At 38.1% G+C, this 22,301-nt stretch overlaps 1 protein-coding gene across 1 annotated transcript in view; it reads right to left on the bottom strand.

Moving 5' to 3' along the window:
* The window catches only part of LOC131435358 (neuroligin-4, X-linked-like), a 413,817-nt gene that overhangs the window by 95,263 nt on the left and 296,253 nt on the right, over positions 1-22,301 (bottom strand). Inside the window, exon 8 of the mRNA XM_058603165.1 lies at positions 19,903-20,055. Coding sequence (XP_058459148.1) covers positions 19,903-20,055 — 153 coding nt within the window. The remainder of the gene's footprint in view (positions 1-19,902; positions 20,056-22,301) is intronic.

Below are 22,301 nucleotides of genomic sequence, written 5' to 3'. Positions count from 1 at the left end.
AGTTATGTCATCTTCTGGTAGAGAAAAGTATGATCAAAACTCTTTTTTAGTTATTTGTATTTATTTTATGATAGCTGACAATGTTCTTAACCAGCTAAAAGACTCTTAGCATTGTTCGACAGATTCTTCTTGGACTGTTTTGGCCATTTAAGAATATTTGTAACCAAAGGATCCAATGAATCTACTTACCAATTCGTGGCATCCCGATTCGTAAGTGATCTGGATTGCTCGCGTGTATAATACCCCCGACATCTGTATAAAAGAAACTTCTTAATCATTATGAACAGTACAATATAGCAAGCGTTTATCGATCTCCACTTTAATTGATGAATAGAGGATATTTATCCGCAGAGCTTTTCTATAGAAAAAAACTTATCAAAAAATGACATAACGTTGATCGACATGATAATTGCCTTTTTTCAAAGTGGCTTCTTATCTCACTTTTAAAAAACGTCGGACAGTTACTTTCAAAAAACTGTCTGTAATAATTACTAAACTTTTCTATTTGTAGACTTCGATGTCCATAAAAACCTTTTATTGTGAGAGTTTCCATGGTAACGGATATATACTGAACTCTGATCGGATATACAATAAACTTTATCATTGCAAATGTCAAATGGATATTTGAAAAGAACATATCTCGCCTGCAGACGATCGCAGACGAGTAATTCAACCACGGTATGAAAGCTCTTTTGAAGCACTTTAACATGTAAGTAGTCTCATCTGCACCTTCCTGCGCCTTTTGAAAATAGACAAGTTAGAATTTTATGTAAAAAAACATGAAAAATTACTCTATTTCATTAAACTAGAATGATAGCAGCATAGTATTTTCGAGAAACCTGTGTAGTTTTTAAAGATGAAAAACTTTGTATAACATGAAAAACTCATATAAATTGAAAATATATATGTCTTCTTACAAGAACTGGTTTTTGGAAACCCTTTTCAGAAAATACATTATATCTTGAATTAAACTCAAATTACGGGAATAGTACCTTCAACAAACTTGTTTGAAATAACTTTCTGCACAACTTTGTCGAAGTAACTTAGCCCCTATGTTGGCCCTGAGCTAAAATAAAATTTTTATCTCACTTTTAGGGGGATTAATCACATAAATAAAATTTGCCAAAAGATGGCGTCTATCATTCTGAGCAACTTTTCTGAAGATACTGTACCTCAAAAACCACGATCCTATGAGTTATCAATTAAGAGCGTGAAATTGCGCTTTTGAACCACTGTGCAACGGTCCAACAAATAAAGCGTACTGATTTTCTATATAAGCACTCAGCGACCTAGGGAGCGGATTAATCCGGATTATCGCTTAACCGCACTAATGCAAACACAGCTGAACGGAATGGTCTTTGGAACACAATTGGAGAAACGCGACATCACGTCCGATCAGTCCGATAGTTACAGTGGAGCTGAACGATGCATCATGTTTATTGCAGTTGACTTCTTCCACGCATTAGATGTTTTATTAAAGTGTGCTTTTTCGATTAACTGAATAAGTTTTTTTTCAGAATAGGGTTGCAGTTAAAATTTCATTCAACCAGAAATGCATGCGATAATGAAAACACCTCCGTTGTTTGTCTCACTTGCGTACCATCCAGCCCCCGCTTTGTGTCTCTATCGTAAAATCAATAAAGTTCGGGAATCCTTCCTTCCGCAGGCCAGTCATGCAAGGGTAAAACTGCGCTCGGTACTTGGGAATAATTTGATTAAACAACTATTTACATAAGCAACGGAAGAAAGAATATCTTCGCCATGACGTTGGCAGCGGGAAGATCTATCCGAATTTTCTCCCGGGCTCGTTGAGCGAAAACGCAAACGGTTTCCAACCGGCAACCCAATAATGATAAATAAACAATTCAATTCGATTCGATAGCCAAGCATTGCTGGAGCTAAATTCGGGAGGAAAACACCGGTTAGGGTATCTGGAAACCCAACACAGTGGAAACGCAATAAAACATCGGCCAATATTTATTCAACCATTAGTATATCGAGGCCAAAGCTGAATTATCCATCATCTTTACATGACCCTTGAAATCCTGATATATCCCAAATCATCGTTTTTTCTCTGAAACCACAGCGGTACGAAAAAAAATGATGAATGGATGTATTTTACGTAAAGAAGCTATAGGGTGTTCAGAGGGACTCTCTTCAAGAAAGTGATTTCTTCGTTGTTTGCCAATTTACAGTGATGATGATTGAATTTATCGATGCTTGTTTGGTACTTTCTGATTTTGATTGGTGAAATGCCAATTTATGAATATGTTGCTTATTGAAACTGTTAATGATAAAGTTAAAAGCTTAACTGCGCCGAATGGACGATTCAAATATGCCATGATTCTCATGATTTGTCCTCATCACAATTATGTCGTTTTCGCTTGATGCCAAACCTAACCAAGTTTCCACTCTGAGTGCTGTCAAACCGTTTGCTTGAAGCCAGTTTTGAACCTAGTTCGATTTTCGATTTTTGATTTTCAGTTCAACAACGTTGAGTTGAACTGAAAATCGAGTCAGTTTCGAACCTGATTAATTGCTCAAACCCTCATTGCTAAGTGCGAGATCAACACAGTTTGATGAAAAGTGTTTGATGGAACTACCCTGCAGATTGAAACTAATGTCGTTTTTCATTGAGAACACTAGTAGAGTGTTTTGCTCGATTCGTGCACTTTGCGCACAGTCGGGCAATCAAAACAGGTGCACTGTGTTTCATTGATTTGCACCGCACGAAAAAAATGCACTTTCGGGGCAATGTGCGGGCAACTATTTTGCACCCGTTTTCTTTTCCGAGCAACATGCGTGCAAACCAAACTTTTGAAAACCGTTTCATTGATCGGCTGTCAGGGCAAAACACTGGCACCGAGCGAATGGAATCAATGAAAAACGACATAAGTTAAAGAGCCTTAAAATATTATTAATCAACCAACATTGAAATTCATGAGCCAGCACCATATGGTACAAAATTTAAACCTCAGTACTTTCTACGTTCCGTGATGTAGCAGTTTCTTTTCAGATCGTTCGGTCTTGATGAAAAGCAATTTTTCGCGGAAATGGCATCCTGTCTGTGACTGCTTGTGTCCCGTTCAACCCGAACCGACTGGATATGATTGCATTTGTTAACTTCTATGAATGATTGCTCGAAGAACTCTGAACACTGTATATGTGAGCAACGGTAGTGAAATTGAATGGAATCAATCCATTGCCTTCCTATAGCACTATGAGACCTAACACTTTTTTCGATTCTTTCCTCTGTGTCATGCCGGTTGTTACTGGTTCCCCGATGTAACCGATGCAAAGCACCTTATGAGAACTACGCATGTATTTGAGTGCCGAGATTAGTTGGAAGGCTATAAACATGTGTGTGCCAAGTGGTATTGGAACGCTGAGGCTATGAATCCTTGAATTGACAATTACCTTATTTTGGTTATTATACTCTGATCATTTAATTCCGCCGATATATGTTAAGCCATACACTGCCACTTTTCACGTCACTAACATTTATAATTCAAAGATTTATACAAATAGAGAGAAGAATAGTGAAAACCCACCTAGTTGTGCGACAATACCTTCCTTTTGCCATTGAAATAGTTTCATTGAAACAAACACAATTCAGGTATCTCCGAGAAATTTTGGCACATTGGAAGAACTCATTTGATGTGATTTGTAGGTTTCGTCACATATAAGATCACATCTCCCGAACCGAAAATGTTCGCTATAACGCATCCATATTCATGATCACATTGTAGCTTTTAAATAATCCTAAGGTTATCGAAATTCGTTGAGTCATCTTCGAGAAAGACCTGCACACGAGTCAAAGTTTGTTGAAATCGGTTTATCCATCTCTGGTAAAATTGGGGGTAAAAATGAAACAATGCCTTTTATCAGTTACGTCACTCATACCATTGTATCTCTGGAACCAAAACTAACAGCCATTTGATTTTCAAACTTGATCAGTGGCTTAACAGTAGATTTCAAACATGCCCAATTTTGCAGAAATTGAAAAAAGTGCGAGAAAAGGTGGTTACCCACCCAGACTAATCACAGACTGGTCGTTCGCACTAGAAGATTGTGTAAATTTTGAAACTTTTATTGCTTCGCTTCCAGAATTGTAACGGTGCATCTATACTGAAGTACGACTTATTGACGACAAACATATTATACCATACGAATAAATAATACGAAAAACGTAGTATTTTTTTCAAATTAAGATACTCAGTAGAAGAAAAAACTTCGCACAATACTTCAAATGGCAGTATTTTCATAGTACTGAAAAGAAAGGAATTGCTAGAGTTCGTGCTCGCATCACACACGACGCAGTCGAAAATCATTTACGTTCGCAAATCATTTACGGTCGAAACAGCAGAAACAAAGGCAATACAGTACAGTGAACAATAGAGTGTACGGAATGGTCAAATACGATTTTACAAAGCCGGAATCTTGGCCTACAAGACCAAATTCAATTTGTATAGATTTCAAGCGTTGCAAAGTTAGACCAGCAGCAAATGAAATTAAAATCTTACTTAAAGAAAGAATGCATCTAGACGCTAATAAAGTAACTGAGATTCAATTCAACAAGGCGTCTAACTGTGTGTACATTATGTTTAAACGTGAAAGCGATGCAATTGCATTCACTTCGGTTAACAACGAGGTGCACAGTGTTGAGTGTGATAACATTGAATACAAAATCCCTGTGCACATGGTGGACAATGCCATAGAAGTACACGTGCATGACCTCCCCCCGCAGGTCACCGATCAGTACGTTCGGGAAAATATGTCGCGGTACGGTGAAATCCTTTCCATCGAAAGGGAGGTATGGCGGAATTTTTTCCCCGGTATCCGGAATGGCGTGCGAGTGGTACGTATGCATCTACGTAAGGCAGTTCCATCATACATCATTTGTGGTCAAGGTGGGACACATCCGTGTAAAACACTGATTACCTATGAAAATCAGCTGGTTACATGGCAGTTTTGTGAACAACCTGCCTCTACGGTAAACCTTGCACCGAAACTGCGAAAAGGACATCTTCAACCAAAGACAAGCTCAACCGTTCAACAATGGAAACTAGTGAGCGCAGTAATCCTGTTTCACCATCAAACCAACCAGCAACTGCAACCAATGTACAACAAGGCGCATCGACAGCAACTAGCAACGAGCTCAAGACTGCGAACATCAAGGAAAACGAAAAGAAGACGGAAATCAACAACAAAACCACCGATGCGGCAATGGATTACGAGACGAGTCACGAACAAAGTGCCCCTCAACCCTCGCAAGAGGGAAATGGAAGCTTCTCTCCTCCAAGAAAAAGAGTGACAACGAGATCCACTTAAAAAAATACATTATTTCAAAAATCGGCTTATTCGGCCACGTAAAGCTTGCACGCAAATAGGCCTGAATAGAAATACCTTTTAAATAAAATAAAAAATCGAATTGCTAAATTTATCCCATGTCTATTACTGTTGAGCTTTTCACGCCATAATTAATTTATCTACACCAGCTAGATTCAAGAAATACACCACGCAGAAGGTCACATTCAATTAAGTTTTACCCATTCTTCCACAGGGTGAATTTTGAAAAGACATCACGCAAGACATATTCACGCCAATAAAGAAGAAGTGCATCTTAAATTTTTTGCATACTTGATATTAAACCAAACGATTGATGTTGACTTGATTCGTGCCGTTTTTAAATTGAAGAAGTTACAGCTAAAACAATTTAAAATCAGAAGCAAAACTTAAAGTTTATGATAAAAAATGGACACTAGAGAATTAACTTAGTTTTTCTAGTGTATAAACATTTCGAAATTTGAAACTGCATTTGTTAAATGAAAAATTGTAAAAATATATTGTAATTGTATCTGGTAATATTTGTAAATAAAAATTAAAAAAAAAACTATAATTGACCAAAACAATCGATACCATTAGAATTTTTTGTGAGAGTTGTGTGGAAGGCACGCAGATGATATTTTGCACAGTTGTTAGAAGAGGTTTATTCCAAAATTTCCCTTATTTGTTTAAAACCCTTCCGTTCAGTGATTCGAGGCATATAGAAATGCAACCCGGTTTTAGAAAATTGTTCATAATTCGAGTGTGAACGGTTTTCTTGTCGTTATCTTCTGTCTGATATTGAATGATATTGAATTAAACGAAAAACTGTCATTTCAAAATGGTTTACTTCCTTATACAATGTTGATTCAAATGCAGCATCGTAACGCATTTTCGAACAAATTTTTAGGTTTTTATCGGTTTTCAACACTTTGAAACATTCAATATAACTGCCCAAAAGTCGAAGTTTTAGCCGAATATACATGCCAATTGAAAAGATATAGAGTAATTTTCCATATGGAGCTCTTTATGCTCTTCATATTTTTCCTGGGTCTGTGACACAATTAATCTAGAATATATATAAACGTTACTATTGTCTTGTACGCTAAGTTCTGTAGGTACTGTGAAAGCAATCTAAACCGGTTAGGAAACAAGTAGCTTGGTATTACTTTTATTTTAAGTGGACTATCCTCAAGAAGAAAGCACCCTACACCAATTGGACTATTAATTCTCATTCCAGTTGCTCTTAAAACCCACTTTGTCACCAACATCGGACAAGCCTTATTTATTTCCGTGCCGAAATTTCTCTCGTTCACTGGGCAAGAACCGAAATTCATATGTTGACGACATATGCATTCATGCACATTGCACCAATGTTGCTCGAATATCAAAAATACAACGAATGTCTATGATCATCGCTCGCTTTCCTTCGCCTTTGTTCGATAATCGTTCTGGTATTCGGACTTGTCCGTATATTCGGGCGCGAACGAAGCCGACGCTGCTTCGTTACTTGCACGAATATCTATTCCTTGCAGTTGTTATTCGCATTGGACATACCCCCGAATGACTTAACGCGAATATCGAACGAATATTCATACAGCGATCATCGCCAAACCTAATTCACGATGATCGTTCGTGCTGTCTTTGAAACATGCAAATTAAGATGTTTCCCCCCGCACTATTACCATAGTCTTATGTGTATGTGATGAACCATATTCCAGCATTCTCCCATTACTGCTAGCGAACGAGATATGATGATTTTATTAGATGAAAAATGTTTCGCGAAGAATGGAAATCAACGATCTTCGCCGTGACGCTATTCGAACCAATTCGAAGAATAAAATAAATGAACGAATGACAAACGAATGTATAAAATGAACATGCACGATGTATACCAGCAGCGAAGAATGGATTAGTATATTCGGGTTCTCTACGATTATTGCTTATTCCTTTTGCACCCTTCTCTCTTTCGAGCAGTGAATAGTTCAACGTTGTTCGAGACTGGCATATTCGAAGGCAGTATAATCACAGCAAGGATGCGTGAATGAATTAGTTACACGAAGAATATTTGCAACATTGCATTGCACTGCCTGCAATGATACTTTGAGCTTCATAGGAGCATTGGATAGTTGGGAAAACATGAAAAACGCACGAACAGCGGGGCAGTCGTAAAATATGACACCATCGGAGAAACTGAAAAAAACACCAGTTAACAATAAATTGCGCGTTGCCGCAATCGCGAACAAGCAAAAATCCGCTTTCCAACTTTGGAGGACACCCAAACAAATGCAGTTTTGGAACAGTGTCTACTGCGTGCCGGGTCGTGGTGCAATGGGGAAACATTTTAAACTTTTCGTTTCCTACAATGTAACGGTGTGTATAAGCGAAAGGTGTTGGGTATGCGACGGTGTGATACGGGCGCTTATAACGGATGGCGAATGTGGAAATCAGACCAAGATGAAGTTTGTGAGAAATTAAAACGTGTCCTACATGCGGATTTTTATCGTGTGTTTCGTACGTGATTATCGAAAAGATTTATGGGTACGAGGAATTTCATTTTTCACATTTTTTGACATGTTTTAACAATTGTTCTGCAGTTTTTACGAGGGTTCTGATATTCCGTGAGACGTAAAGGAGATAGTTGAAATCGTGACGTATTATTTGCCCCGAGATATTAGAACAGATAAAAATCGTGTTTGAAGGAATATTTTTAGATTGAAATATCCTATTTCGAACAACTCACTCGGCAGTTTGTTCGAACTGTTAGTTCCATGGATGTATGACCATTAGGAGATTGCAATTTTGTTTTTTTCCGGACTATACCAGCACGTGTGGTGCGGTATCATATTATACCCATGTACAGATACACTTGGTGCCTGTGATCATGTCGCCAGTCACCTGCCGATGCATCTAGACGTTAATGATGGCTTCTGACTCTGTGTACATTATGTTTAAATTTGAACGAGATGCAATTGCATTCTCTTCGGTTAACAACGAGGTGCACAGTGTCGAGGGGGCTACCCCGTTTGACATAATACTGTTTGACATAACGCCGTTTGACATAATGGTAATTTGCATAATGATCATTTGGTATAACAGTCATTTGGCATAATAGACATACATGCTGCTTGACAGAATTTGTTCTACTGCGACTTTTAAAGGTTGAATGCGGCTATGCCTAATTGTTTTAATGACCTGCTGACCGACCTCATTGCAGCTCGTTTCAGACTTAAGGTGAAATGTAGCGGAATGCGAAAATTGATCAATTATTCAAAAACTAGACCGATTTTCGAAAACCCAAAAACACTTAAGTTTTCGAAATAAAATTTATCATAACTAGGTATTCTTACAATTTTGAAATTTCGCTTTGCCGAGAAATGCACGGTGGGCACGGTGGCATTATATCGTGAGCAAAAATTACATATAAAATAATGACGCGAATTTATGCATGGTTTATGGGTTTTGTGTTGAAATAAAAACGAGTTGAATCAATAAAATGGGTATTGTAAGAAATCGTTTATTTTCTAAGCAACTGTCATTTATAATGCTAATTTACAAATAAAGTGATAAACATGAAGGGTCAGCTTCGGACCAGTCAGCATGGAAAACTTATTGGAATTCATTGGTTTTTCAATTATTATGAATACAATGAATCAACGCTTGATTTTGCTTTCAAAATCGATTCAATAATAATGAGCTACGAAATAACTTTATATTTAATTTCGTGCCCCAAATATGTGCTTGAGAAAAGATTCACTAAATAATTTTAACTGCATGGTAAGATGAACTATTAGTTATAATTGGAATGTATTCCAATAATGTAATCTAAGAAATTATTAAACTATTGATGATTTCTGGCACCGGAGGCCAGAGGACATTTGATCTTCGTTTCGTTATCGTTGACTATTTCTAGACTCATCATGCTATAATTCCGAAAGTCGCATCCGAAAAAAAGTTAATGGTAGTTTATGGTACTATAAAGTTTGTTAATTTCAATCTAAGTTTTCAAAACCCCAGCTAGTGATCTCCGAGAAAATATAGTGAACTTATTATTGCACACACATGAGTCGACCTCTTTGGCTTGGTTTGAAATTTCTTCGGGTATGTATGTGAATATTTCATCATACCGGTTGCACAAACTCGCAGTAGCAGAAACCTAAGACAAGACTTGACAGCTGGCTTCTTATTATTCATTACGTCCAGTCTTTTTTACAAGCCAATATAACGAGAGGAAGCCCACTGCGCTCAATCATTGAAAAAAGTTCTTGTTTCTATGTGTCCGTTTTTCTTGGTATGCTTTGTGAGACGGTTCGTTCAACTGAAGCGGATAAAATTTTGCGCGCATTTTATGACGCTACATTTCACCTTAAGGGGCGGATAGGGTCTAACACTTTTGAAAAATCATTTATTATTTTCTTTATATCTTCTTATAGTAAAACATTTGAAGAAATTTCTGTGAAATTTTCAAGCCTATTGGAAAGAAACTCTGAAAGTTATGGACCTTTACCTATGGCTATCTCATTCTACGGAGAAGCAAGAGCTCGGCGCACAGGCCCAAGATTTCTACGTCGATTGACTTCAAAACTTGACAAAACATTCATGAAATGTTTCGTTATAAAAAATTTTAAAAGAAAAAATATGATTTTTTGAAAATGTTAAACCCTACGGGCTCCCTGGAGTAATTAATTGTTTCCATTGATTTTATAGACAAAAAACTTTAAACGCGTTTTCCTCGAAAGCAGGTTTTGACAATCCGTGTCCATCGTCATTCAAAAACTACTGCACCAATTTTTTTCAAATTTTGCACACACTTTCTACAAACGAAAAACCAGACCCCAACGTTTTCCTTTTCGTTTTTTGTTACTTTGGGAAGGTTTACTAGCTACGAAATGGCGAATTTTTTTGTGAAAAATCGTAGTTTTCACTTTAAACAACAAACAACAACAACTTAAAAAAAATCAAACAGAAACGTTTGGTTCTAGAAAAACTTCTACTCTAACTATGCTGCATTAATTTGTTCACTTCTGATTAGTCTACGCTGAGATACAGTGGACACCGCAAATCATGATTTTTAAGAAGCGTTCTCAAAAATACCTCTTAACCGACTTATTTCTCAATATTTTTCAACGAAAAAATGACAAAATGTTGTTCGAATGATGCTTTTGATAATGCAAAACATTTGAGTTTATTTTGTTGAACGATAATTCTGAAAAAAATTTGCAAAAATGATTTTTTTTTTCATCGTTTAGACCCTACTACCAACCCCCCCCCCCCCCCCCCCCTCCCCCACCCCTGGTGTAGAAGGTACCGGAACAGGTACATGAAATGCAAAAAATACAGGAAAAATACAGAAAGCACAGGACCAAGTGCAGGTACAGAAAGTGCTGATTGTACAGGAACAAGTAAAATAAAAACGGTGGACTGGAACAAATATAGAAATTACAAGAGCAAGTACAAAAAGAAAACAAATACAGAAGATGCAGTACATGTGCAGGAACAAATACAGTGTAATGGCACAGTTACAGACTGTGCATGAACTAGCACGTCAAATTTAATAAAATAAAGAAAGAATAAAGTACAGGAACAAGGACAGGAATATGTGCAAAAATTACAACAATAAGTGTACAATAATAAATTTTTTCGCAATAATCATGAATATTGATTGGAAGTAGTTTTGATATCGAATTTAAAATCACAGCGCTATGAAGTGTGGAGAGATCCGCTAGTAGGGACATAAGAAAATTTCAAGGAAAAGCCCCATGGGGATGTTCGAGCTATTGATGTAGAACAAAGAAACCAAAATTTTCAATAATCGATATTTTCAATCAAACATTTCAATCAATCGGCATACTTATGAACGAGCAATTGCACGAGAGTTTGCTTAGATAGATCTATATTAAGAACCAACATCGAACACGCGAACACAGAAGATAGACAGAACAGTATGACTTAATTTGCGTTTGTCTTATATCCAACGAAATTATATCAATAGCCCAAATATATGCAATTACATCCCTGAAATGCCTGTGTTGGTTCAAAAGCAGCCTATTTTAAAAACGTTGAAGAAGAAATGTACTAAAATTAAAAACAAATGTATTTTTTTTAATTCAGTCCGAGTCAATTTTGATCAGAAAGAAGATTCGCCAGTCAAAGCGATGCTTTTAGTTGATAAATCGTTTACATACCATCGTTTCCGTTAGGGAAATCCGGTAAACCAGCAGAGTGTCTTATTAATCATAATTTAAATCATATATAGTTGAAAAAACGTGAAAAATATTAATAATTAATACAAAATTGGCTGAGCTGTAAGTGTTAAAATCCTGACATTTCTACGTGTATTTACCCTTGAATTATTAATTATTTGAAAATAAGGATGTGTTCCACATAAAAAAAATTACTGTTCGGGACAGTAATTAATTTGTAATATGATGGCTCCTATGATCATTGTTTTACTTTAAATGCGCCGGGGTTTCAAAGGTCTGCTTCTTCTATTGCCGCAGTAGAATATGTTCAATTCAAATCTCGTGATTGTCTCATGCATAAAATTCACATAAGCGGTGCTGCATTATTGAAATTTGTGGATTTATTATTTTGAACTATATTTAATTTTTCAAGAGTTGTTTTTGGAGTGTTATTAGCCAGAAAAAAAGATACGATCAAATTTGCACAGCCGAGTAATTGTCTCGGCAAAATGTAGGTATAATTAATGAGAATCTCGGTAATCCTGAATTTGGTAGGTCAATTATTGCCGAGCTTGTCAGCAACACATTTGCTGTTAGATCGGTATAAGCGATTGGGATCGATGCCGAATCGTCAGTAAACGAGCGTAGTAAGGATTATGGTTTATTATTGTATGAAATAATTATCCAAAAACCTATGTTTGGAGAAAGAGTATGTTTCATTAATGCTCACTTTGATTCAAAATAAAAAATGCAAATCCCGAAAAAAATATAACATAGAAGACGCTATGTTTCTAGTGCTCTTCAACGCCTCAACCTGGAAATAAATGAATATTCAAAAGTGTATAAAAAAAGAAAATATTGCTTCCACTTATCTTCTTAAGAAATACTGAAATCTTTTTTCATCGCCAAATTCATATATATTTTTTTCAAATCCACGAAAAATGGCGACAGGATGCTATGCAAAATCGATTGGTGACATTAGATGACAAGTGTTTCGCCGAACTTCAATATAAGCCAACACACTTTCCAATATCTCGGCAAACCGATTTGATGGTTTTGTTATATTTGTTTTTTTTTTTTCATAAATACGTTTATTTCTTAAGGCAGTTTACATAAGTTTTTCTTCGCCGTAGCATCACTTTTACATAATATTCTTATCCTAATTTAATTCTAACATAGTCACAACGTTTTGCATTTATTAAAACATATTCTCTTATTACTTAAATATCATCTTAGGTAACTCGTCATTAATTATGAAATCTACTCGGAAATATTATTTGAACCAAACGATTAACTTCTATAAATTATAAAATAAGCTGTTATTTTCAGACATTTTGTTAATAATTTCATAAACTGTTTCGAGTTTGTTTGTATCATTACATTATTTTTATTCTAATTTAGCTATTGGTTGAACTCATGGACGCAGCTGGGATCAGAACTAAGTCTTGAAAGGGGCCTTTATTAAATTGAAACTCCAGTTTTCTTTATGAAATGATAAATAAGTTTCATGTATGAAAGGTCACGACAAGCAAGAATGTCTCGAACTGGGATATTGGATAGTCTACCTTGGGTACGCAAAGAATTTATTAGTTGAGATCTGACATCACGATACTCCACGCATGTCCAAACGACATGATCAATATCTCGATAACCTTCGCCACAAGCACAATGATTAGTCTCGGAGAGCCCAATTCGAAGGAGATGTGCATCTAACGTGTAGTGATTGGACATGAGTCTAGACATCACACGAATGAAATCTCTACTCACATCCAGTCCCCTGAACCATGCCTTTGTCGATATTTTCGGAATAATTGAGTGCATCCACCGACCCAGATCATCTTTATCCCAAGAAGCTTGCCAGCTGGCAAGTGTTCTTTGGCGAGACGAGCTATAGAATTCGTTGAAAGCAATTGGTCTCTCATAAATTTCACCCTCAATAGCACCACGTTTGGCTAAAATATCGGCTCTTTCATTGCCAGGAATGGAGCAATGAGCCGGGACCCAGACTATAGTGATTAGATAATTATTGTTCAATATGTCGTTCAGGCACTGTTCTATTTTGCCCAGGAAAAACGGTTCAGTCTTGCCAGTCATGTTTGAGCGAATGGCTTCAATTGCACTCAGACTATCTGTGAAGAGGAAATAATGGTTTGGAATTAATGTGACGATTACACTCAAACTATATTGAACTGCTGCTAGCTCTGCTATATAAACAGATGCAGGTTCTTGAAGCCTAAATGAGGCCGAAACATTATTGTTGAACATACCAAACCCTGTCGCTTCTTCAATTCGCGATCCGTCCGTGTAAAACATTTTCTCAGAGTCAATATGCCTGAACTTACTTGAAAATATTTTTGGGATTTCCGTCGAACGTAGATGATCCGGGATTCCACGCACTTCGCGCTGCATGGATGTATCGAAAAATAAAGTTGAGTCAGGGACATTTAGGAGGCTGACACGGATAGGAATATATCTTGAAGGGTTGATTTCCTGTGACATATGGTTAAAATATACTGTCATGAATTTTGTTTGAGATCGAAGCTCGACTAGTCGTTCGAAATTATTAATTACCATGGGATTCAGCACCTCACATCTTATTAGCAGGCGTGATGAAAGCTCCCAAAATCGATCTTTTAATGGAAGAACTCCCGCCAGAACTTCAATACTCATTGTATGTGTCGAATGCATGCACCCTAAAGCAATTCGCAAACAACGATACTGAATTCGCTCCAGTTTGATAATATGAGAGTTTGCAGCGGAACGAAAGCAAACGCATCCATATTCCATCACTGAAAGTATCGTTGTCTGATACAATTTTATTAGATCTTCCGGATGAGCACCCCACCAAGATCCTGTTATTGTTCGAAGAAAATTTACTCTTTGTTGGCATTTTGTTATCAGAAACCTAATGTGTCCTCCCCACGTGCATTTGGAATCGAACCACACCCCGAGGTATTTAAAAGTTAAAACCTGTTGGATCATTCTTCCCATCATATGGAGCTGAAGCTGCGCGGGATCATGCTTTCTTGAAAAGACGACTAACTCTGTTTTCTCCGCAGAGAATTCGATACCAAGATGAACAGCCCAATCGGACAAGTTATCTAAGGTATCTTGCAATGGTTTATGCAGATCAATAGCTTTGGGTCCAGTAACTGAAACCACGCCATCATCTGCCAATTGTCTTAGTGTACATGGGGTTACTAGACAGCTGTCAATGTCATTTACGTAAAAATTATAGAGGAGCGGACTGAGGCATGAGCCTTGCGGGAGACCCATGTAACTATTTCTGAGTGTTGCCAAATCGCCATGTGAAAAATGCATGTGTTTCTCTGACAAAAGGTTGTGCAAATAATTATTTATAACCGCTGGGAGTCCATTTTGGTGAAGCTTGTCTGAAAGAACATCAATGGAAACTGAATCAAATGCTCCTTTAATGTCTAAAAAAACAGATGCCATTTGTTGCTTTTGAGCGAAGGCAATTTGGATGTCAGACGAAAGTAATGCAAGGCAATCATTCGTCCCTTTATTTCTACGGAAGCCAAACTGAGTATCTGACAACAAACCGTTCGTCTCGACCCAAGTGTCGAGACGTCGTAGAATAATTTTTTCGAACAATTTTCTGATGCAGGACAACATCGCAATGGGTCTATATGAGTTGTGATTGGAAGCTGGTTTCCCCGGTTTTTGAATGGCGATAACTTTCACTTGTCTCCAGTCAGGTGGAACAATATTTTGCTCAAGAAACTTGTTGAACAATTCCAACAAACGTCTTTTTGCGAGGTTGGGCAGATTCTTCACCAAGTTGAATTTAATTCTGTCCAACCCTGGAGCGTTATTGTTACAAGACAAGAGTGCTATAGAAAATTCCATCATTGAAAATGGGTTATTAATAAAACCATTATTTGGAGGAGATTCCCGTATAATGCTCTGCGTAGGAACAGAATCTGGGCAAACTTTCCTAGCAAAGTCAAATATCCATCGGTTCGAGTATTCATCACTCTCATTGCCCACGGTACGATTCCTCATTCGTCTGGCCGTGTTCCAAAGAGTGCTCATTGAGGTATCTCTTGACAAACCTTCGACAAAATGTCTCCAATAGCTACATTTTTTGGCTCGAAGTATGCTCTTGTACTTGGTTTCTAAAACCATAAGTTTTTCAAAATTCTGAGGAGTTCCTCCTCCCCGTTTTAGAAACGTCTTGCAAGCATTTTGTTTTGCGAGTTTAGCCTCTGAGCACTCTTTGTCCCACCAGGGGTTGGGAGGCCTTCTGTTAGTCGTTGGCCCAGGAAAGCGTTTAGTTTGGGATTGTTCTGCTGCCTCCAGAATCGAACAAATGAGGAAGTCATATTCTTCAAGTGGAGGGAGCTCTTCCATTGAATTCAAAATACTAGAGATACTACTTTGGTATTTAATCCAGTCGATATTTTTTGTCAAATCATATGGAATACTAGCGGAAGTAGCAATGCAATAGCTACTGCTAATTGAGATGATGATTGGTAAATGATCGCTACCGTGTAAATCAGGCAGTATTTTCCAGGTGCAATCTAGTCGAATTGATGTTGAGCAAAGAGATAGATCTAATGCACTTGGGCGTGCCGGAGGTCTTGGGATCCGTGTCATGCTACCCATATTTAATACCGTCATGCTAAAATTGTCACAAATGTTTTGTATTAAAGATGATCTGCTATCATTGTAAACGGAACCCCACATAATACCGTGCGAATTTAAATCCCCCAGAATCAATCGTGGTGCAGGAAGGGCTTCAACCATTTCATTAAGCTGTTGCTGTCCAACTTGTGCTTTTGGAGGAATATAAACCGAAGCTATGCAAATATCTTTGCCTTTAATGTTTATTTGGCAAGCAACAACTTCTATACTAGAAGTTGAAGGGATGTTTAATCTATAAAAGGAATAGCATTTCTTAATTCCCAAAAGCACTCCACCATACGGAGAGTCTCTATCGAGACGTATAATGTTAAAATCATTAAAATTTAAAGCTATGTTTGAAGTAAGCCATGTTTCGCATAAAGCAAATACATCACATTTTTGACTATGCAATAATATTTTAAATGAATCAAGTTTTGGCATGATGCTTCGACAATTCCACTGCAGGACAGTGATTGTATCATTTGCGACGGGTGATAAATTATCCATCAAAAGATACAAAACCTGAGACAATTGGCCATTGAGCTGATAACTGCTTCAAAAAGGTTCTAGCTATTGGAAGGAATGCCATTATGAGGGTCTTTAAGGGTTCAGATATATTGAATGCTGAGAAAATCCATTCAACAATTTCCGAAAACTTCAGTAATCCTGTTGGTGGCTGTGAAATGGAGCCCACTGGATTATTATCTTTTTCTGTACTAGATCCTGGATTGGTTTGTGAATTTGACAAACCAGGAGGCACAGTCTTTGGTTTTGACTTTTTTTGTTTAACACGGGGATCTTTTTTGAAGATGAAACTTTAGGTTTCTTTTTTGGTAATTTGGAAGAAGACTTCTTTCTCTTAACTGACCCTTGGGTAGTGATAAACGAATTACCTTCACTATTTTCGTCAGAGTCACAGTCCTCTGGTTCCTCTAGATTTGAAAACCCGTTTTCGGTTCCCAAAGGGGGGACATCAATGACCGTTTTAAGCATTTCTGCATATGTGCGCTTAGACCGTGCTTTTAAAGAAAGCTTAATTTTGTCTTTGTGCACTTTAAATGCAGTGCATACTGAAATATCCTCATGAGGACTTTCCCCACAATAAATACATTTTTCAATTTCCTTGTTGCAATCATTATCTTTATGAGTCCTTCACACTTAATACATTTTGGTTTATTACTACAGTAAGTAGCTGTGTGGCCGAATTTTTTGCAGTTCGTACAATTCATTACATTTGGAACAAAAAGCCGAACAGGGAGGCGAATATTATCGACATAGACATGGGACGGCAACGCAGATCCGGCAAATGTCACTCGAAACGAGTCTGATGGGCGATAAACTTTTTTTCCCTCTTCATAAACTACTGAGTACAGTTGTTTGCACTCCAGTATTTTCACACCCTCAAGCATAGAGTTCTTGAAACGACCAACACCATGCTTGAGTAAATCATCTACCGAAAGACTCGCTTCGGTAACAACACCGTCAATTTCGACATCTTTGGAGGGTATGTAAACTTTATACTCTTTAATGAAATGTTCCGAAGAGACAATATCATTCGCGTGTTTCAAATTATTTACCACAACACGAATTTTATCGTTATTTACTTTTATGATCTCTTTGATTGAAGAGTATCGTGATGTCAAACCTTTATTAATTTGAAAAATGTTTAATGGCTTTGATATACGTCTAAAACAGACTATCCAAGGCCCAGAAGAGCTCTCCTGATATTTTTTCGTTCGTGGGGGTATCGGATTCATGCTAGGATTTACGTCCATGGATTCATCCATTACATTAAAATTTTTAACTAAACTTTAAAATAAAATTTGAAACCAACACTACACAGTACTCAATCAAAAGGAAAAGAAAAAACTTCTACCTTGAAATTGTTGTCTATCTCCGTTGCACTGCCGTGTAGATCCTCGTTGCTCTAGATGTTCTTGTTGGATGTATCTGGACGTTGATACAATGCTGAAGCTCACTGTAGCGATAGAATATGATGTGATGCTACTGCTACCTGACATCCAGCACCACTCGAATTCCGATTTGCTTTCGTCTTCGCCAGCTGTAACCAGCGCAGGTCACCGGTGTATACCTGCGTGTTGTATGGCAGTGGAAAGACCGAGTTGTCTTGTCTCCTTCTTCCTAGTGCTCCGCACCGATATGCTTCTGCACCGAAGTGCCTTCGCACCGGTGTGCCTTTGCACTCTCCTGCTTCTATGTGCCTTTGCACTCTTCCTCTTCGATGTGCCTTTGCACTCTCCTGCTCAGCACTTGTGGCTGTATATTGCGGCCTGGGTAGAGTTTGGGAAACGCCCTTTGTTGTTTCCTTCACCAGCTTGGCCCAGCACTAGGGCTCTCTTATGCAGCACGACTATACGTTTTAACGGCTGCTGCCAACAGGTTTCTACCTGTAGTTCAACCGTTGTCGTATTTAACGCGTGTAAACCAACCAGCGTTATTAAACTGTACGCTTCTATACACAACCTTCTCGGTTGAACGGCTATTACTGAATGTTATATTTGTTGTTCACGGAAAAGTTCCGCAATGTATTATGCCAAACTCCAGCAACAAAATGCACTTTACCGATATAACAGAACTTTACATTAAAGAATCTCGGAAATGGACATGTGGATTACTAAACAATCAGTAAAATTTCGTGTTACCGATTTCATTCGGCATTTCATTATCCTGAGCTCGAGAATCGGTCCCCCAGCTCTACGAGCAAAAAGTTCTTATCGGATGTGCAAAACAGGCGAGACAAACGATAGTATGACGTAACCGCTTTGAAATCGCGTTTCTTTTTTGGTATTCGATCACACAATCCTTATAATGTTTGTTGAAGGACGTTGTACAAGCGTAATTTCAAGAAGTAAGAACGATGCCAATCAAATCAATCTCTAATTTACACTGTATTCTATACATACTGCCACACAATTTGTTTTCCTCTGTGGTCGGGAATAGTCTTTCAGTATTCGCCTCTTATACACAAAATGTTTTCTCTTAGACCTTAATTCCATAGTGAACATCCAAACAATTGCACGCCAGTCCTAAGCGGACTGTACTAAATTTAATAACCAGCCTTTGTCAGTTCCGAGTAGCATCAGGATAAAATGTCCATTTTTGTACGCTTATGAAATTGTATTTATTGCAGCAAAGTTTGTCCGTTCGCCAACATTCCTGGGACTCGAAAATCACAAACGTATCCAGCAAACATAAACAGCGATAAACTATTCGGGACACGTAACGGATCTGTGTTTTCGGTTCTCGGTGCTGCTCGGAGTGGGTGCTTCGTTTGCCGACTTTACTCACATTGCCGTTCATCCTGTCTTGTTTCCATCGATGGTAACGGCGCCTAAGCGATCCAAACTCACTTGTTTTGGAAGAATAAATCGTTTTATGATCAAACAAATGCGATACCGGACTTATCCTGGTATTTCCCTAGCCGGTAGGCACGGTTGGTGTTTGCTCTTACTGGATAGTTCTCGATTTGGAGTGGAAAATTTGATTTTGCTAGATATATCGATGTTTGCTCCTGACTATGTTTAATTGAATGTTTGTTTAGAATTAAAAGAATCGCCTCAGCTTGGAATCACTTTGGTGAGCATGATTTTCCGCTTGCCAGACGGTGTTTATTCTGAGCTATGATATCAATCGAATGAATGAGCCCTTAATGCAGAGTGTAATATCAACACAAATCAACAGAGTAATTGTGAAGTTTTATCAGGACAGTATAGGAAACAAAACTTACCAAGGATTCCTAACCGAAAATTGACTGTTATAACGATCACGTGGCCGTAACTGGCTAAAATGGAGCCGTCGTAAGGATTCCCGGAACCCCAGTCGTAAGCCTCACCGTGGATGTAGAAGAATATCGAGTAAGGTGCTTCGAGACCGCGGCTTCCTGCGGAAAAGAAATAAAATAGATTTCCATTATAATTCTTGTACTCCTCATGGTTTTATCTTAGAATAATTATCATAAATGAATCATTTCCTGAAAATTGTTAACAAATAAGTCAGTTACAATGAAGATTTCCATTTGTACATCAAAACCTCGAAATAGTTGATTTATTTCATGATAATTACGCTCAAAAAATAAGAATCAAATCAGCTTAATGTTTTAACTGAGTAAATGAAAATTGACTACGAGCTGTATGAATTTTAATAAAGCAATATTGCCGGTTCAAATGTTCCCCATTTCCGAAGCAAATGAGATGCTGACGACAAGTCAACAGAGTTTCAGCACGTACAAATCAAATCCAACGATGGTAGCACTCTTGAAAACCGATTAACTCCAGCATGTCCAAAGCACTTGCACCCGGCTCTCGGTAGACTCCACTCGACGCATCCGACAAGAAGGAAACTTGATAATTTAATTTCTCTCTTGAATATCGTAATTACTAACACAGAACAAACCGAGAACGGTATTTTTTCTCTCTCGTGCGCTAGTTGCTAACTTGAAGCTTGAACTTTTTGATTAACTTTCAATTTGCTGTTTGCTCCGTTTTCCAGCGGCTGACAGCCAAACCCGGAGGAGTTCGAATTACTTTTCGGAGAAAGCAAATACAACCCCATTATACTGGTTCCAACCGGAATGATGACAAAGCCACGAGCGTGCCGCTGGAGGATAGGCAGTCCGTACTATCCAAAGTCGGTATCCCGACAAGTGGACACAAATTTTCCTGCTGGTTTGTCATTTGAGCAGCACTGTAACCATTCTCCATTCCCAGTTGGAAAAGCAGGAACGGAAAGTTTTCCATTGCAACTTAAGGCCACCCAAGATTGCTTCTACCGGGCAAACTTAACTAAATTCGGTATTTTGACTGTGGGAGAGGGGACACAGCTGTAGAAATATAGGAAGATAATGTGCACTGCCAATCCGAACGGATGAGCGAGACAGAACTGATAAAAAATATTTTCCAAAGCTGAAGGAAGCCGAAAGATGATGATAGAGGACCAGAAATGCGAAAGTTGAAATTCAATTATCATTTATCATAGAATATCGGAGTGTGAATGTTTTGCCATGCGAAAGCAAGACGGGAATCCGAAGGTTGAAAAAGTTACAGCCAAGAGAACGCAAGAAAGCCACCGAATCATCGGATTTGATACACTCAACGAACGTATCAGGTTATCAATTCTTTTTACTGAACTGACGATGAAAATCAGTCTGTAAAAATGGGACGAAATTAACAAGGTTCTTAGGAGTGAAATTGGGTGGTTAATGACAGAAAAATTGTGGTAATTTGCGGTAGACGAAACCCTCCGAGACTGATAAAATAGAAAGGGCACTAATTCGTTCTGTTCGTTCCGTTTGTTCTGTTCGTTCTGTTCGTTATGTTTGTTCTGTTCGTTTTGTTCGTTCTGTTCGTTCTGTTCGTTCTGTTCGTTCTGTTCGTTCTGTTCGTTCTGTTCGTTCTGTTCGTTCTGTTCGTTCTGTTCGTTCTGTTCGTTCTGTTCGTTCTGTTCGTTCTGTTCGTTCTGTTCGTTCTGTTCGTTCTGTTCGTTCTGTTCGTTCTGTTCGTTCTGTTCGTTCTGTTCGTTCTGTTCGTTCTGTTCGTTCTGTTCGTTCTGTTCGTTCTGTTCGTTCTGTTCGTTCTGTTCGTTCTGTTCGTTCTGTTCGTTCTGTTCGTTCTGTTCGTTCTGTTCGTTCTGTTCGTTCTGTTCGTTCTGTTCGTTCTGTTCGTTCTGTTCGTTCTGTTCGTTCTGTTCGTTCTGTTCGTTCTGCTCGTTCTGTTCGTTCTGTTCGTTCTGTTCGTTCTGTTCGTTCTGTTCGTTCTGTTCGTTCTGTTCGTTCTGTTCGTTCTGTTCGTTCTGTTCGTTCTGTTCGTTCTGTTCGTTCTGTTCGTTCTGTTCGTTCTGTTCGTTCTGTTCGTTCTGTTCGTTCTGTTCGTTCTGTTCGTTCTGTTCGTTCTGTTCGTTCTGTTCGTTCTGTTCGTTCTGTTCGTTCTGTTCGTTCTGTTCGTTCTGTTCGTTCTGTTCGTTCTGTTCGTTCTGTTCGTTCTGTTCGTTCTGTTCGTTCTGTTCGTTCTGTTCGTTCTGTTCGTTCTGTTCGTTCTGTTCGTTCTGTTCGTTCTGTTCGTTCTGTTCGTTCTGATCGTTCTGTTATTTCTGTGCGTTGGCGTTGGTGTCTCGAATGAGTAGAGGTGAACA

This window comes from Malaya genurostris, chromosome 3, assembly GCF_030247185.1.
Source record: "Malaya genurostris strain Urasoe2022 chromosome 3, Malgen_1.1, whole genome shotgun sequence".
NCBI classification, from domain to species: Eukaryota; Metazoa; Arthropoda; class Insecta; order Diptera; family Culicidae; genus Malaya; species Malaya genurostris.
Note: the sequence above shows the minus strand (reverse complement) of the source record. Positions and strands in the feature narration are given on the sequence as shown.